General features: G+C 41.2%; 1 protein-coding gene across 19 annotated transcripts in view; it reads left to right on the top strand.

Annotated features, from left to right (window-relative positions):
• The window catches only part of MAGI1 (membrane associated guanylate kinase, WW and PDZ domain containing 1), a 677,305-nt gene that overhangs the window by 618,761 nt on the left and 39,594 nt on the right, over positions 1-18,950 (top strand). For 18 of the 19 annotated variants that reach the window (XM_030923822.1, XM_030923713.1, XM_030923639.1 and 15 more), the window contains one exon: positions 9,591-9,622. The exons of the other annotated variant lie outside the window; for it this stretch is intronic. In XM_030923822.1, the coding sequence (XP_030779682.1) occupies positions 9,591-9,622 (32 nt within the window). The remainder of the gene's footprint in view (positions 1-9,590; positions 9,623-18,950) is intronic. 19 annotated transcript variants of the gene reach the window in all.

Raw genomic sequence — 18,950 nt, 5'->3', positions numbered from 1 at the left:
ACTCAGTTTTCAACCCTTCAGGCATACTTCACATGTTTTTGAGAGTAGCAATAGTAGGATTCTCCATGTCATTTCAATGACACCTTCTCTGGAGTGACCATTTATTTCTCAGGAATTGCATGAAGACAACTCATCCATCTTACCTAGGTCTTTGAGGAGCCCAAGGTATTAATGACTTTAGGTCTCTCTTACCTGTGCCAGTTCAAGGCTTGTGACTTTGAGGTGAAAGGCTCTGTAAGCCATCAGCAATCACCAGCTTTGCAAGCCATTTATTTCTCCTGGGACATATTTATTAGACTATGTGTACTGTGTAATTGAAGCAGACTTCTCTGTAGCTGTAAAACCAATACAACTATGTTCTTAATCTTCTTCACAAAGTGCCAGCTGACACTACCTTGGGAGCTACTTATTTCAGACATCTGAAGTCCAACCATCTCTCTAAATTATGATGGTCAAAATACTTCATAATGACCATTATTAAGTCCCCAAAGGAAAGAATGTCTTCATCTTTTTGGAGACATTGAGTATATACTTATGTTGTTGGCAGCTGGTATCATATTTGTATTGAAAAATTACGCTACGGGGTTATGATGGTATTTAGCCGGAAGAAGTAGAAAAAAAAAAATCAAACATGTCCAAACTAGGATCATTTTTTCATTCCTTTTTATGGATTCAATTTTGTGATATATAGTGTTTATAAAGTCCTTCAGTGAAAATGTACTCTGGTTTCAGCTTGGCCTTGAGTTTATGCTGGTACACCGATTTAGCTAAAACAAAACAACAACAAGAAAAGCTTATCATCATTATTCACTCAAGCATCAATCATTGCATGTGTTTCCCACCCACTGCCGCACCCCACGATTAAATGCTAGCCATTCTTCACTTCAGCTCCTCCCTCTGCCCCCTTCTTCGTATTGGATTAGATTTCTTTTCTCTGTATTCCTAAAAGCAACAGTGCTCCCTTCTCTCGTAGCATATAACACTTACCACTGTGAATTATAAAACTGTTGCTTTGCTTTTTCTCTTTTAAAATAGACTATGCAGGCTGGGCGTGGTGGCTCAAGCCTGTAATCCCAGCACTTTGGGAGGCCGAGACAGGCGGATCACGAGGTCAGGAGATCGAGACCATCCTGGCTAACACAGTGAAACCCTATCTCTACTAAAAAAACACAAAAAAACTAGCCGGGCGAGGTGGCTGGCACCTGTAGTCCCAGCTACTCGGGAGGCTGAGCCAGGAGAATAGCGTGAACCCGGGAGGCAGAGCTTGCAGTGAGCTTAGATCCGGCCACTGCACTCCAGCCTGGGCGACAGAACGAGACTCCGTCTCAAAAAAAAAATTAAAATAGACTATGAGCTCCTCCAGGGCAGGGGCCGTGTCTAATTTACTTTCATCTCTTGGTGATGCTTTGCTAGGCACATGCAGAACTCAATAGATCTTGTATGAATAAATGATGTCATGACTGGTTCCTTCTCATACTTCAGGTCTTAGCTCAAATACGATCTCTTCAAGAAAGACTTGCATGATCACCCAACATAAAGTAGTTGCGTGTCCCTGGCACAGCCTGTTCCATTGTCCTGCTTCATTTTCATCGCAGAAGTTATCACTCTCTGAAATTATTTGCTAAGTTGTTTATTCTGTCTCCCTACAGAGTGTGAGCGCTGTGAAAGCACGACCCTGGAGGTCTTGCTCATTGCTTTATTTCATGCCAGTTCCTAGGCTGTCAGCACAGTTTGGTTACATGAGTGAGTGAATTTTGCCTGTTTTCCTTCCTGCCCTCAGTGGAAACTGTGAAGGCTGAATATACCTTTTCCTGTTTTCTGGACTGTCCTTAGCATTTTATTGGTACAGAGAGAGCAGTTTAAATTTATTTCATGGCTTATATATTCTCTATTAAACAAAGAAAACAAAACACTGGTTGACAGGAAATGATGCAGATGGCTTTTTTTTAGAAGGGTTGCTGGCCATTGATGTTCATTGTTTCGAACCACTGGATTGCAGTCAAATAATCCTCAATTCTCATTGGCGGGGGAAGTCTCAGATTGTTCTCAATTTGTCTTTCCTGCACCCCATTGCGACTTTGCCTCGATGATCTCTTACTGTTTTGACTCATCATCATACTACTCCCAACAAATAAAAGCATGGCCTAGGAGGCACATTCCTTTTTTCAGGGAGCAGCACTTTTGCTGAAAATTACCTGTGTTCTTTAATACAGTTCCTCTCCTCATAATTTTTTCAGATGTGTCTTTTAGCTTAATCTTTCCAAGAAAGAAGGCGAAATAAGCAATGCAAGTTTTACCTTTCTGTTTGATCCTTCTTATTGTCCCCTCTACTTATATGCTGCTCTTACTGAAAATAAAAACTTAGCTAAAGTAAATCTCACCCTAGGAATTGCTTCTAATGGTATAGCCATATACTTGGACAAGGATGATTTAACTTAAGGACTATATATAGGCCCCAATAGAGTGGGTTTCTTAGGGTCATTAGTGAAGGTTTCAAAGACTCCCTGAAATTATATGCAAAATTATGTGCTTCTGTGCAGCTTTGCTTGAGAGGGGCTGTAACAGCTTTGTATCAAATTTTTCAATCAAGGCCATGACCCAGTAATTTAGGAGCATAAATACTTGAGTAGGAATGGCAATGAGTCATTGAGCCAAAGGAGAGAGAGAACAAACTCCAGTTGTTTTTTAACCTAGCACTGTACTAAGGCCAGTGTGTGCCATTGTCCCAGCATGCTAAATATTGGCTGCAATACCGATCCTGTTGATGATTATTGCCACATTATATGTAAAATCCAGCAATCTCTGAAAATACTGAAAACAAGAATGTGAATTACCTGTTAGTCCTGATGTTTAGAAAAATATTTTAATACATTTCCTTTTGTCTTTGGGCATATGATGTGTGTGAATATGTATGTATATCCACTTTTTAACAATGAGTTTATATATTCGATGCACAGTTTTTACCCTGATGTTCATGTCTTATATCATTACTGTTTCCCCCAATCACTGAATATTCTTTTTTGTGGTCATTTTTAATGGTTTCATCATTTTTCATCTTATTGATATAACACATCTGTCTACTCAGTCCTCTGCTCTTGGAAATTCAGATTGTTTCCTTTTTTTTTTTTTTTTCTTTTTGTGAGACAGAGTCTTGCTCTGTCTTGCTCAGGCTGAAGTGCAGTGGTGCAATCTCGGCTCACTGCAGCCTCCGCCTGCCGGGTTCAAGTGATTCTCATGTCTCAGCCTCCCGAGTAGCTGGGATTACAGGCCTACGCCACCACACCCAGCTGATTTTTGTATTTTTAGTAGAGATGGTGTTTCACCATGTTGGCCAGGATGGTCTCAAACTCCTGACCTCAGGTGATCCACTCACTTCAGCCTCCCAAAGTGCTGGGATTACAGGCATGAGCCACTGCACCCAGCCTGTTTCCATTTTTTATGTTCTTAAAATAATGTTGTGTTGACCATCTGTTCTATAGGAATTTTTGCAAGACTGATTATTTCCTTAATACAAACTCCTAATGATGAGTTTACTGAGTTAAAATTCATTGTAAATTTAAACTCCTGCATTTAGAATTTTGCATTGATAGGTTTTTGAATAACAGAGAAGGCTTGTGGGGTCTGAGATTGTGCTCAGAAGTACTTTTATCTTCTTTGGTATTTAAGACCAGCTCCTGACCAAGACCTCACCATCGTTTTCTTTCAGTGGCTTTCAGTGGTCGCTGATGACTCCGTCTATAGCTCCTACTCTCTCTCTCTCTCTACATATATATATATATTTCAGAACACACACATATATATGAAGAGAGAGACATCTATAACTGTGTTTTATACACACACACACACACACACACACAGTTCCCTGCCCCTTGCACACTGTATCACCTAATCCAGCTCCAGGACAGTTTTTATTGCAACATTTGCCTTGCAAAAGTGTAAAGAATCCCATGTGTTCAGTGACATGTGGATTAGTGACACAGCATTTGTTGGAATGCTTAGGAGGAAAGCAAAATGTTTCTACTAAATGCTGAAGTCTGGAGACCCAAGTACAGAGGGGAATGAATATCACAATGAAAAAATGTAAATTGATGACATAAATAGTACATTTTTCTTATGCGTAGATCCATTTTGTATGTGACAGACATTTTAGGATTCACCCTTTCAAAGCCCCTTTGTGCAGTTTTTCTTGATTCATTCAGTAAGTGAGGTTGGTTGGCATTCCCCCTTCCTTTAAACCTGGAGGAAAATAGGTCCAGAGAGGTCCACTCTCTTTCCCAGCAGCTCAGGTTTTGTTTGTCTCAGTGCTGAAAAGGCAATGCTCGGCTTCTGCTTGATTTCCCTGACAGCCCAGCTGAGCTCTCCTACTTCTTCCATATTTCTGTTTAATCAGTAGGACAAGCACGGGTCCTAATCTATGAGGGTTCTTTAATAAAACTATATGTATGCATTCATTTTGGGGAAAAGTAAGCAACTCTTGGAGGATATAGAGGTCAGTGATGCACAAGATATTTTAAAATGCAACAAAATGTTCTGAAATGTGCTGCATTTATATTAAAAAGCAGTATAGAGGCTGGGCGTGGTGGCTCACGCGTGTAATCCCAGCACTTTGGGAGACTGAGGTGGGCAGATCACTGAGGAGGCCAGGAGTTCAAGACCAGCCTCACCAACATGGTGAAACCCTGTTTCTACTAAAAGTAGAAAAATTAGCTGAGTGTGGTGGTGTGCACCTGTAATCCCAGCTACTCAGGAGGTGGAGGTTGCAGTGAGCCAAAATCATGCCATTGCACTCCAGCCTGGGTGACAGAACGAGACTGTCTCAAAAACGAAACAAAACAAAAAGCAGTATAGAGTTTTGTTTATTGTGGTATCTGTGGATATGTATGTGTGTATTTATAAATAAATAAAGGTTTTCTTGATGTAGAGATACTAAAAATAGGTAATAAAGCCATGCATAATCCCATGAACCAAAGAAAATACTGTTTTCACGCATAACCTTCTAGCCTTTCTTTGCAAAATGGTATGTATTCTGTTATAGCTTTACTTTTTCCATATAAATTATTTGTATACAAGCATTCTAAAATTTCACCAACTATGACATTCTGCCATTTAATTATAGTTTATGGTCTTGATATTTAGAGGAAAACAGATTTGTCCTCCTTACATTAGTTGCTCAGGTCCCAGTCACCAGCAAAGAATTTACCATTTGTTTTTTCCAAAATGACACTATTTTAATAGGGAACTTTAGATATTCAAGTCCCAAGCTTTTCTTGCTCCTGCAGATCACACTTTGAACATACACTTCCCTGGAAGAGTTTTCTAGGATCCCTTAGAAGTAACATTTGCTGCCCTCTAAGGCCCTAAGAGTGGATGCTGCCATCCATAAACTCTTCTGCCTCTTCTGAAAGTTCTCCTTCCTTACCCTGAATGGACCAGACAAACCCATTAAGATGGGTGCCGTTTCTGCCCATATGCCTTATATGTAATATGTGATATGATTTATAGAACACAAACTTCTTGTTGCCACGAGGCATACAAAGTGTTTGCTTGTCTAAGGAAAACCACGGATATGCCATGAAGTATGGGATGTTGCTTCCTGCAGCCTGGCTGGTAGGGACATGTCTGCAGTTAACCAGTTACATACGCGCTATCTCCTTTGATAGGTCTTGGAGCATTCTGTCATGTCAAGCAGTGACCTTTTGAGTCATTTCTGTTAGATCTCCCAGCTGTTTTCAATCCATCAAATAGTTTGGGCTAAAATAAATTATAAATTGTAATAAGGTTTTTCCAGCATTCATATGTATTAGATTTTAAGATTTAATGACCATGTAGGCCTAAAACAAATCTTTGAGTTCTTCTTTTTAAAAAAGCAATCAAGTGGAGTCTCTTGATTTTGACTATTTAAAATATTAATTTGTGGTAGTAACCTGCTTTTGGGCTGCCGTGAAAGATGTGGCTTTTTAAAATGAAGGTTTTCAGCAACTAGCCAGCAAAGAGGAACAAATGCCTCTTTAAACAAAGATGTTCTTTTTTTTTTTTTTTTTTTTTTTTTTTGAGACAATGTCTCCCTCTGTCACCAGGCTGGAGTGCAGTAGTAGTGTGATCTCGGCTCAATACAGCCTCCACCTCCCGGGTTCAAGCAATTTCCCTGGCTCAGCCTCCCGAGTAACTGGGACTACAGGCACCCACCACCACACCCAGCTAATTTTTGTATTTTTAGTAGAGACGGGGTTTCACCATGTTGGCCAGGATAGTCTCGATCTCTTGACCTCATAATCTGCCCGCCTCAGCCTCCCAAAGTGCTGGGATTACAGGCGTGAGCCACCACGCCCAGCAAAACAAATATTTTCTTATTTGTTGTAATATACAGTTTGTTGTGGCAATTGAACTGGGATTTCTGGAATATTCCATGGACTACTTCCTCAGAGGAAACAAACCTTAATTGGTTACCCCCATATCCTTCAGACTGGTTGACTTTGTGCAGTTAACAATGAAAGGGCCATTAATTAATTAATATTTATTTTTGAATTGGTATTTTATTGTCTCAGTGATATGTGAAAATGCTGGTCTTAAAAAAAGAATTCTAAATAAGGCTAAAGTCTCCTTAAATGAGTCCCTCTGATCCTTGCCCCTCCTTGCACTATTGAACATATCCCCATTATCCATTTGATGTGGACGTTCATGGAGGGCAAAAGCCACGCGTGTGTTTGAGTGTGTGGAACACCTGTCTCCTGCTGTGCCTGCCATTCTGCAGCGTGCCATTTTACTGAACATTATGTTTTAAGATTTTGTTGTTACCTGTAGAGACAGCTCATTCCTTTTAACCTAGCTTTGTAGGTTGGCTGCCTCACAGTTTTTCAGAACTTCCAGTTGTTTCCAGTTTTCCTTTCTACCAACAATAGTGCGCTGAACGTCATTGTGAATGCACCTTTGAATGTGCATCAGTAGAGAATGTAAAATGCCCTTTATTTTGTATGTGAAGCTCCTAAGACAAGGGATTTGAAGATCAGCCACAGTCTTACAAATAATTAGCAGAGTGTAGACTGAAACCATTTTCCCTGACTCTGCTTACCTAATGGGGGATTCTTTCCAAATTTTCTTTTTTTTTTTTTTTTGAAACGGAGTCTCGCTCTGTCGCCCAGGCTGGAGTGCAGTGGCCGGATCTCAGCTCACTGCAAGCTCCGCCTCCCCGGTTTACGCCATTCTCCTGCCTCAGCCTCCCGAGTAGATGGGACTACAAGTGCCTGCCACCTTGCCCGGCTGGTTTTTGGTATTTTTTTAGTAGAGACGGGGTTTCACCGTGTTCGCCAGGATGGTCTCGATCTCCTGACCTTGTGATCTGCCCATCTCGGCCTCCCAAAGTGGTGGGATTACAGGCTTGAACCACCGCGCCCGGCCTCTTTCCAAATTTTCTTGTCGGTCATTAGGATCCTGGGGAGAGTCAAGTGCAGTAGAAGATAACTATGGTGAAACCTTGCTGATTCCAGTTAACTAAGAAGGTCTCTCTGAATTAAGAGAAAATTTGAATTTATATATATAATTTTGAAGTTTATACAGTAACCCACACTAATACAACCTAATAATATTTCTTAAGGGAATCATATGAATAAGTCAAGAAAAGCACCTGATCATTATTTTTTAAAAAAAGACATATCAAAATTGTTCAACACAGTTATTTGTATCCATAGGTAAAATATTTTCTCCTATAACCTTTTTTATATTTTAATATGCTTAGCAGATGATTTTTCTCTAGTTAGTGCAAGATAACCATACCACTTCCTTTCTGAATGACGTAAATTAGCCAAGGAAGGTAAAAAGGTGTAGACATTTGAGTAACTCCTCTGTGCCAGGTAGGAGGCTCTTAAACATTTTCTCTTGTTTCATTATCTTAATAATCTTATGAAGTGAGTCTTAATATTTTCACTTCATAAATGGAGACACTGAGACAGAGAGGGCCCCAAAGCATTTTGTTAACGGATGCCTATCTGAGTTTGCCTGACTTGAAAGAGTAATACTCGACTGTATCAGAGTTTCCTTAAATACAGTCCTCGGATTCTCTGTATCAGAATCTCCTGGAATTTTTGCTAATACTGCAGATTTCTCGGCCACCAAGGGTGGGACCTGGGCTGCTGCATTTCTAACAAGCTACCAAGTGTGCTTTATGCCCTCTAAGGTCTGGGAGCCAGACTTCTATGGTGACCTCATTTTGGTGATGCGAGGAACCTTGCCAGAGAGTGCCCCCATGCCTCCCAGCACGAGTAATCCTCATCATGCCTCACTCCCAGTGGGCACTTTGCAGGCTCATCTGGACTGCTTCCTCCTTACTCACCCACTTGCCTTGCCTCACCTCATATTGCTTGTGCTGAACTTAGCATCGCTCATGGTTTGACAAGTCACTTCCAAAAGAGTTGACATCATCACACTCCCTAGGAATCACTTTCAAAAACAGGTTGAAATCTCCAGTGCAGCATCACCAGATCCCAAGCTTCTCTTGTGTGCTTTATACAGATAGAATCTGCATTTTGCATTGTAACTGCTGCCCAAAGGAAAAAAATCAAAAGAGGCAACAGCTGGCAGAAATGATTACTTTTGAAACACCAGTATACGCTTTATTTTCCTTTCTCGCCTGTCTTTTCGCACCCTTCCCTGGTAGTAGATTTCCCGTAAGTCTGCCCCTAATTGCTCCTGACTTCCCTAGAATTGGGGAGATCACTTGTCCCTTCCAGCTCCAGCCTTCCCACTAAGGGGACAGGGTTTTGGAAGAGCCAACTAGATTCAATGACCACCTTTGCCTTTCTTTCTCCATTACTATCTTTTTCTTTCAGCTTTGTGCAATTTTTCTTTTTCACTCCCAAATGACATGCTTTCCCTCTTGAGGGGCTAGTCCTGCTCCCGTCCTTTCCAACAAGCTGTGAGTAGGAGGTTGCTTGGATAACTGGCAGACATCGAGACAGACGTGTGCTGATGATCCAGAGGGGACCCTAGACCAACTTGGATTTGTGTTCATTTGTTAGCATTCTGTGTTGGCAAAAGAGCATCCGTCTTTGTTTTGGTATTGAGCTCATCCAAATAAAGCAGCATTTCCTCTTCTGAAAGGCAGAGGAACAAAAAAGAAAAGACCAAAAAAAAATTTTTAATTTTAACCATGTACTCCTTTGAAACTAAATATATACCCTTTCCTCTGTCCTGATTGGTCCGTTTCAATTGACAAGTGGATCGTGTGGAAAGGAAATATCCTGGACTTAATTGTAAGTTAAGTCTCTCTTAATCCAGAAGAGCATTTGAGATTCTGTCCAAGTGTTCAATTTCCCAGGCCGCTGAGGTCTGTGAATTTCTTTTCCCAGCCTCCAGGCTGCTGCAGTACAAGTCAGCATAGCTAATGCAGATAGATCTCCTGCCTCTCGCTCTCCTCCTCCCTCTGCTTTGATTCGGTATGAACAGCCTGGTAACTCCGATGCTGGGGAGAAATCTGACATAACTCTGCAGATGGCTAGGTTGCCATGGAACACCTGGGGATTGTTCTTTAAGGAAAAGGTAACATTTATATGCTAATGATTTCTTCCCCCCTCCCCTCCTTGTTGCATTTTTTCCAGGGCTGCCAGTTCCCAAGAAGAGCCCAAAGTCGGTAAGGACTTGTCAGTTACTTGGTGCTTGTTGGGGCTGGGGTGGATGGTCGGGGGCTGGGGGTGGGAGGGTACTCTGTGGGGCTTCACTTCACTAAATGTGTTTTACAGTGGATGGGGGAGACAGGAGCCGGGGCTCATTTTCCTAAGTTCTGGGGTTCCGTTTGTTATAGAAGGTATTTGGGCTTGTCTTTAACTGTATAGTGATTTGTGGGCAGGCTCCAGGAGCAGGATAAAGAATGCATGTTTGAAATCTTCTCTATATAAATGCGTCCAAACTCTCCTTCAAAGGGATGAGTTTCTTAGCCATTTTAACTTGATACAAATGCATGTTTGAAATCTTCTCTATATAAATGCATCCAAACTCTCCTTCAAAGGGATGAGTTTCTTAGCCATTTTAACTTGATACAAATGCCATTGTTTCCTTTGGAAGGAGAGAAAAAAGAAAGCTCCACCTGCTCCATGAGTAGCATTGCTCTCAACTGGTGTTCCCAGCCGTCCACTTGTCTACCCATTCTCTCCCTTAGCTTTCTTAGGCGCCAGAGGATGAATTATTTACAAAATAAAAAGCCTGTAGGTTTAAGGAAGAATTGCTCTGCCCCGTATATGTGACCATGCTCAGATGGAACAATGTTCACTGCCCCAGCACTGAGAATAAGACATTTCCTTGCTGTGGAAATGTCCTTTGTTGTTTTGCCAGCTTTAGCAGCATTATGCTGCAGGTATAGGATTCTTAAAAAAAAAAAAATCAATGTTTTGCTGTCTTTTCTAATCTGGTTTCCCTGAAGATGCATTACCTAGTTGACATGTTAGCTAATAGCTTAGAGGCTATAGTGTTTTGCTTGGTTGTATGGGTTTATGCTCCTGGGGCACTAATGACAAATTAAAATGCTGCTTAACTCAAAATCTGGAATTCCAATGCCTGTGAAATTGATCCGGGTGGAAGGGGCTTCCCAATTCATTAATATTAGGATAAAGAGGGATGTTTCCATGTACTTTAGAAGATTTGGGGGAGGGAAAATGTACAGCCTCGTGCCATCCGGGAAGGGAGAACCTTGAAAACTTTGCGGCTTACGGTGCTGCAGCTGAATTCTTTCCACCTGTCTCCAAGCCTGGCAGCACGAGGCAGAAGTTTATTAAGATGAGAGAGGGAGCTTTCTGCATTTTTAAACCTCACTCCTAAGTTCTCCAAAGAGAAAAACCTGCAATAGTTGATGTGATTCTGTTGGCATAGTGCTGTGGTGATTGGAATATTGACTTAAGGGCTGGTTTCCTTGTCAGTGTGTGTTAATGTCCAGGCAGAAAAGTGCTGGTTGGTGCCCACATTGGAACCACAAAGATGCCAAAGTGTGTGCATGTGCGCATGTGTGTCTCCCTGTCCCTTGGTCATAGCCAGTAACCCATCTGCCTTCAGAAAAATGGAAGGAAATCCAGAAGATGTGTCTCATAAGCTTGAGTTAACATGAACCATCCTTTTTTCTCCCCCACCCCAGCCATGCTATATTGATACATAGGCTTATTTTACACACCCCACATGGAATGGAGTCTTAACAAGGAGTGTGCTGAGGGAGACATAGTAGTTTTGCACAGGTAGCATGACGTCAAGTAGCAAGGTGTTCTTTTCCATTTTGCATTCCGTTTAAATTTAGTGTGCAAAAGGATTTTTGTAATTCATTTGCATTTCTTCTTCCCCCAAGTGTTTTGGAATTACCTGGTGAACTCAAAGGCTATCAAATAAGTATTGAACCTGCATTCACCAAGTCAGTTAAGAGAATTCCCTATGACAGTTAATTTTTGCAGAAGCCATGTCATTAGCAAGCAGCAAGCCAATTACTCGGGCTGCATTTCTAAGAAAGAAGCTCTCAACTGCTTTGCCCATAGTCTGCTAGCTCTTAATTACCACAGGCTAAGAGAGTGATGTGTTGCTGGGTTAGAAAAGAATAAGCCCCCAGCTTGGGACTTGTGCTTACTTGATTTCTGCGCCAGGACAGGGATGAGGGTTTTCACAGCATTGCTGGCACACACTGGCAGCTGCTGTACAGAATTTGGGAGCTGTTGGCCAAGGTCTGCTGTTGGATGTAAAGTGCTGCTAACATCTGTGATCAGTGAGAGTCCTGTACAGGTGGGTTGAAAGCGCTTTCCCTTTCCCAGTTTGAATTTTGATGATGTCCTGCCAGGGAGACAGACGATTATGGGATTTTTCTGGTGGGGTCAGAGGGAATTCACAGGGAAGCTGGATGTCCTGGTACCAGAAAGCCATTCAAATCATGACAGATAAGGTCCATTATGCAGGATGCATAATTAAAAGCACACTGATTGTACCTGGGTTGTGACTCACTTAGATTTGGCAATAGCTCTGAGCATATGTGCACAGTGGTCTTAGCCGAGGACTGTTGTGTTGTGGTTGTTTTGTTTATTTGATTAGAGGCTGCTGACAATGTTGGCTTGCTCACGTGACTGGCAGCTTCCTTTTGCCCTCATACCTTTTTTTTTTTCTTTAAGGTTTTCAATAATTAAGTAGTTGGGTTTTTATTAGAACAGAAGGACTTATCTTTTTTTATCTCGTTTCTTCTCCTGGATAGTCCCTGTAGCTTACTCTTAATAAGCAATTTCACCTGCAAGATTTAGTTTAAATGTTGAAATTGTGGTTTATATACTCATTGGGGACAATGGCAGTATCTTAATAAAATTTTATTAATTTAATACCTGGACTTTCATAACATCAGGGATTTTTCTGCCAAATAGCAGAGACAAAAATAAGACATATTTTCTGTCAGGCTTTAGACCCCTCTGGGAAACTGCTTCTGTGGCCCAACTTAATCATCCTTACTGAAAACTCATTTAACTGAGACTCTCAGTCTAAATCACCCACAAGGATCTTGTGTATGAGAATTTAAAACTAAATATCACACCAAACCCTGAATTTTAAGTCAGTATCCACCTGTTTTCTTATGAATTCATTTCCCAGTTATTCTCCCTTCATCTGTCCCCTCTTTTTTTTGAGATGGAGTCTCACTTTGTCATCAAGGCTGGAGTGCAGTGGCACAGTCATAGCTAACTGCAGCCTCAAACTCCTGGGCCCAAGCAATCTCTTGCCTTAGCCTTCCAAGTAGCTGGGACTATAGGTATGCACCACCATGCCTGGCTAATTTTTGTATTTTTTGTAGAGACTGGAGTCTCACCATCTTGCCCAAGCTGATCTCAAGCGCTCCTCCTATCTTGGCCTCCCAATGTGCTGGGATTACAGTCATGTGCCACCGCACTTAGCTATCATCTTCTATTTATCCATCTGTTCCTCCACCTGCACATTCATCTTTCATCCATTCATTCATCCATTATTCAGAAAACTAGTATTTAGAACCCATTAAATATCAGGTTTGCTGTGAAGCGCTGGAAATACTATAATAATTAAGATGGTCATGGCACCTCTTTTCTTGCAGTTTGCAAACAAACCATTTATTGATTGCTCCTTACCAAAAAAAAAAAAAAAAAAGATGCATTGTCACAAATTTCCAGAATGTTTGTGCAGTCATTTCATCAACAAGTATTTATTATTTTATGTATGCCAGGCCCAGTGCCAATATTTGATAAGAATTAATCAGAAAACATCCCTGCCCTCATGAAAATGGGGAGGGAGAAACAATAACCACATCAGTAGGCAGATCTACAAAGATCCTCACCTCGTAGGGATTAAAGTGTGATAAGGATTAATAAAGCAGAAATATAACACGCAATCAAATACACACATAATGTAATCATTCCACTCTTAATTATAATAACCTATAAGTCATCATAAAGTGCCAACACCCACGATTGAGTAAGTGCAGTGACTGAGCTGTAGAGTACTTTGGAGTTCCCCAGCAGCCTAGGCAACATAGGAAACCACATTCTTTACTCAGCTCTTATTGTCAGATGAAAGAAAGTGTACCATATTCACTAAAGACACAAGATTTTCCTATTTACCTAAAAATAAAAAAAATCCTACAAGAAGTTTTCATATAGAGGACCCTGGATGGTGGGCAAAGCATCCAGAGCCCATCCACATTGAAGAGGCAGTCTCTTCAACAGCCTCTTTACAGCAGACATAGCAAGCTGTCTGCAGGGTAGCCATGGTGATAGGTTTTTGTTCCACTGTCCTCTCTGTCCCTTTCCCCTACAAGAGATGCTAAAGGAAATTGCTGAAAACTAGTCATTAAGAGATGTGAGGGAGATACTCCTTTTACACACACATACACTGAGTGACTCTGGCCTCATTCTGTTTTATGTACCCTGCCTCTTTCTCAGACTCACCCAGTTGTGTGGCACCTGTCTTCTTTTTCCCTAATGCTCCCTGGGTGACAACCAGCATGGTGATTGATCCCATCAAAGCTTCTACAGCCTACAAGAAGAAGCGGTGAGAGCAGTAGATGGGTGAAGGCATAGGATCACTTAAGTCAGTCTCCTTGCCTCTCACTTCCCGTGGCAACTCCCCTTCTCTGCCTTTTGGAACCCTGGAAGATGGACTTTGCCATTGTATTGCATTCCTTTAAAACATGCAGTGTGAACCAGAATCCATTTTCATATCCAGTCAGTGCCTGCCTTTTCTTCTCCATTAACTCCTCTCGCCCACCTTTTTGGAAGAAATCATTTGACTTAGACCCATAAATGATAAAAGGAACAAACAAAAAGAAGGACCATCCTCTGCACTGGCTTGGATTTGAGTCTCTGATTTTCACACAACCTTTAATGACATTGGCCTAATACCTCATCAGCACTTGGAGTTTTTCCTGTTGTCCATGTAAATCGCTGCAGTAGCCTTCGCTCTTGGCAGATAAGTGAACTGTAAATAATTTTGCTTTAAAATGGATCGATTTGTCATTTTTAAGCCACATGAATTCTTTTCATCATTTAAGCTCCTAAGTGCTGTCTGTATTCATTTGCTCTTCCAAGCAAATATTTTCAGTTCACTTTATAAGTACCTACATTTTGAAATCATTCTGGGAAATACTGATGAGTTGATTTTTTCTTCCCGTTTCCATTTATAAAAACCATTATGTCTTCCCAATTTCCCTGGCCTGACAGTAAGTAAGGGAATCATTCATTTCAGAGAGGTTGGTACAGTTTTAGTTTAAAAGGTCTTGTGATACAGGTTCATGGTCAACATGTGGCCAAAGACCTTTATGGAATTTTAAAAATTGAGCCCATTTCCGTATTTCTAGCTGGCTACGAATTGAGATTCAGCAATAAGACTCTTGCTTCAAAAATATCAGCATAGTGACAACAGTTAGCGTTGGAAATTTCTATCTTAATATATGGGACCCCTTCTCAACCAGTTACTCACACTAGAGATGTGGTGGGTGGATATCCTTGTTTCTAAGCTCTCCTCCTTTTGGTGATCCTCTTCACCTCCCTTCTCTCCTGTCCCCTCCATTCTCCTGCTCCTCAGCCTCCTCCATTCAGTCTGTCAGCAATCCCTGTTGAATTTGGCACCAAAGTGTCTTCTGACCTCCTTGTTCTTTTCCTGGGTAACTCCAGCTACCCTGGTGTTGCCCACCTTAGGTCCCCACATTGACTGCAGCTGGGGCTTCCTGACTGGTCTCTCTGCATTCACTACTATTCCCCACCAATCCATTCACCACCCAGTAGTGACACCAAACTTTCTGGAAACATGTCGGCTCTTGGAACATCCCCACTTTAAATTCATTAATGGATTCCCCCTCTTGAAACGAAGAATGAAACCCAAAGTCCTTACGTGGCCCACAGGGCTCATGCATTATGTGGCCTCCCAGTTCCTCTCAGGCCACCCTCCCTTGCTGTGCCACATTAGCGTTTTTGTTCAGAAAGTCCACTTAGCACACCCCCTTTTTTTTTTTTTTGAGATGGAGTCTCGCTGTGTCACCCAGGCTGGAGTGCAGTAGTGTGATCTCGTCTCACTGCAAGCTCCACCTTTGCAAGTGATTCTCGTGCATTAGCCTCCCAAGTAGCTGGGATTACAGGTGTATGCCACCACACCTGGGTAATTTTTGTATTTTTAGCAGAAACGGAGTTTCACCATGTTGGTCAGGCTGGTTTCGAACTCCTGACCTCAAGGGATCTGTGTTACTCGGTCTCCCAAAGTGCTGGGATTACAGGTGTGAGCCACCATGCCCAGCCTTCTCTTTCTGTTAATAGATTTCTTCCAGAGTCCTCTCTTTATCACCTTTCTAAAGGACATTGCAGTGTGTTGCTATCAATATATTTGATTAATATTCATCTACACACACTACATATACACACACTTGGATACCTACCCAGGGATAAATTTCAAGAGCTCAGGTACCATCTATTCCTTGTTTACATGTTGTTTCCCTCAGTATCTGGCACACAGCAGGTGATCCTATGTATTTATTGGGTTAAGTGAATAAATCTATTGCAGGTAGGGCAGCCCACTTAGGAGGTCCTGGGCTGGATGTTGTATCATTGGTGTACTATTTTCCCATTTTTCCATGTTCTTAGTATGCACAGGGTTTCATTAACAGACTTAAAAGTATACCTTTAACTACAGCTACTTGTCTTTGGGCTAGTGTCTCACCTAGGAAAATGAGGTGAAATACAGTCGCATTAAATGCAAATCTGATCCTGTGTCGTAAATAGTTCAGAAGTGAACATATTCTCGTGTCCCTACTCTTCTAGGAGGTGTTCCAGACTACTGAAAATGCATACAAGTTTTCTTTAATTTGGGAGATATATAAACGTGGTTTTTTTCCTGGACAATTCTGGGCTCTAACCAGATAAAGGACAACCTCATAGCTGATCAGCATGCTCACAGAAAATTTAAAAAAAAAAATACTTCAAGCTCCCCCCACACCCACAGCATAGTTTTAAAAAATCCAGAGTGCCAACAAGATACTAAATTACAGAATGTATCTTCAAATTAATGAGTTTTCATAATTGAACTTGAGAAGGAACATAGAGTGAGGTTAAGTCTTAGCAGGGAGAACATCCCAAAAGCTTCCAGATTATCGTGTATTTAGCCCATTAGTGTGCCATTTATATATGTCAGTTAGAGATAGTTGAGTGGTGGCACAGTTTTTCGAGCACATTCTCAGGATGCTCCTTTACTTTTATTTTCCAATTTGAGGTATAAAGTTTAGATGGCATTTAAAAGAGACTCAGAGGTGCAGTTTGACCGAGAGGCAGTTTTGCAAACTCATTCCAGATTGTGTCTGTCATTTGGTGTTAAATTGGACCTAAATGAGTCATTTATTGGGGAGGTGAGAAAGGGTGTTATAATTTGAAAAATGGCCCAAGTGTTTCCAGTAGACTTCATTTGCACTCTCTGTTTCTGATGGAACCATCTCTTCAGTTAAACATAAGAGATCTAGGTCTTCCGTGTCAGGGATTTGTTATACTGGGACAGACATGAGAGGGTTTCAAAAACCCATGATGTAACATGCTGAATCTCTGCACACGCGTGTACAGGTATGTATGTAAAAGCACATACGCATTTTCTCTGGGATACAGGTCCAGTACTTTTATCAGACTTTCTCAGTGGGTCAGGGATGCCAGAAGGATATTTCTCTCCAGTTCAGGAAGAGGGATCAAGTGGAAAAGGTTTGAGTTAGTCTTCAGGGGGTAATGGCCCAAGAAGACAATGGAACAGAAACTGCAAATAACCCTACAAAAGAAGCAGCAGCACAAGGCTGTTTCCTGCAGGTAATCCTGCAGTGTGCACACCTTTGTGAAGAGTAGTTTTGACACGAGGAGGAGACCAGAGCTTCCAGGGTCAGAATTTAGTGCTTATAGGTCGGCCCTGCAATCAATCTGGCATCTACTAATTTGAGGAACCAAAAGAGAGTGGTCCTTTGAAGGGAGGCATGCCACTCTCAGGTAAATGCAGAGGTCTTTTATTGAGTTTTTTGCTTTTACATTTCAAATATCTTCCCCCTTCAGAGGTGAACAAAAGTAAAACATTACTAAAATGTAAAAAAATAGGAAGTAGCAGTTCCCATTAATTATATTTACCAAGGTTCATTTTGAAATGAAAATGACTTTAAATTTTGTCTTGATTATAAAAAGTATTCTCTGTGCACTATAAAAATAAAAAAGGTAGGTAATATGGGAAAGTATAATGGTAAGAGGGAAAAACTCCACCCGTAATCCCATTTTCTCTATGCATTGTTATGTATGTTCACACAAAAAATAGGCCGATGCTATATATGGTTGTTTATAATCAAGACCCTTGTAAAGACCATATTGAAGAGGGGGAAAAAAACAAAAACAAAAAAACCAACATTCCCATGTGCATACAGAAGAAAATGGATATGGTATCCATCATTTACATTTTTTGACTCTGGCCCTGGGAGCTGAATTCACTGTTGGAGGATAAACTGTTGAAGTTGGCAGAGCCAGGTTCTATCAACTCTTTGGAATGGCAACCAAATCTGAGCTGAGCCTCAGAAGAGAAAAACAGTGACATGGGGTTATGATGGTGTTTGTTCCCACCCAAACATCAGCATGTTTTCCTGGCATCTGCACCAGTGTGTTTTTCCCCTTGAATTGGAGTGAATTAAGCCTCTCATACAGTTTTCCCAAGACTTTCAGGGTAGCTTAGAATATGGTCCTCAAATTTCTCCCACAGGCACATCAAGTGTAATTTTAAATGGTCTATCTTGCCTTCATTAAATACATGTCCAATTGTTCTCAATTTTGAATCCTTGCCAATATCTGCATTCAAATCTGTAATAGTCAAGAGCAAATGAAGTTTTTGTCCTCTTTGGGCTTTCTTCAGATACTTGTTTCAAAGCAAGGACTGGAAGTAGAGAAAGTACAGGGACCTGAGAATTAAGTGAAAGGACCTTGCAAATTTCCAGCAGACTTCCAGGGGAATGAAAGATGAAGGATCCCTGGGGAGACAGCAAGGAAAAATGGTCTTGATAGGATTGATCGCAACACCCGGTGGAAGATATGGGCTCTGTAAAGAACTTCAGGGATCTAGAATGCTCAAGGTCAAAGCTCTTATAAAGTACTTTAAAACCATGAGCTCTACAGGATCTATAAGAGTGAAGGGAGAGGCCCTTCTTGTCCTCTACCCCATACAGTGCTTTAAATCAGATAAGTATAGTGACATGGTATCTATGGTGTATGAGGCATGACTGCAGGATTTTTTTGTTTTGAATAGGGAATGCTAAACACCTGAGATTACCGCAGTCTTTTATTGGAGAAAATAAGAACTACAGTTATTTTCTGTTCTACCCACTATTTTCCTTTCCATTTGGTCTTACTCTCCATTCATTAGCCATTCTAACAGAGCATTTCGTAAAATGAGAAGGGTCTTTGCTGAGCAGATTTTAATGAACAAGGACTTGGTTA

The sequence above is a fragment of the Rhinopithecus roxellana genome, chromosome 1 (assembly GCF_007565055.1).
Source record: "Rhinopithecus roxellana isolate Shanxi Qingling chromosome 1, ASM756505v1, whole genome shotgun sequence".
Lineage (NCBI taxonomy): Eukaryota > Metazoa > Chordata > Mammalia > Primates > Cercopithecidae > Rhinopithecus > Rhinopithecus roxellana.
This window is presented reverse-complemented; position numbering and strand designations above follow the sequence as displayed.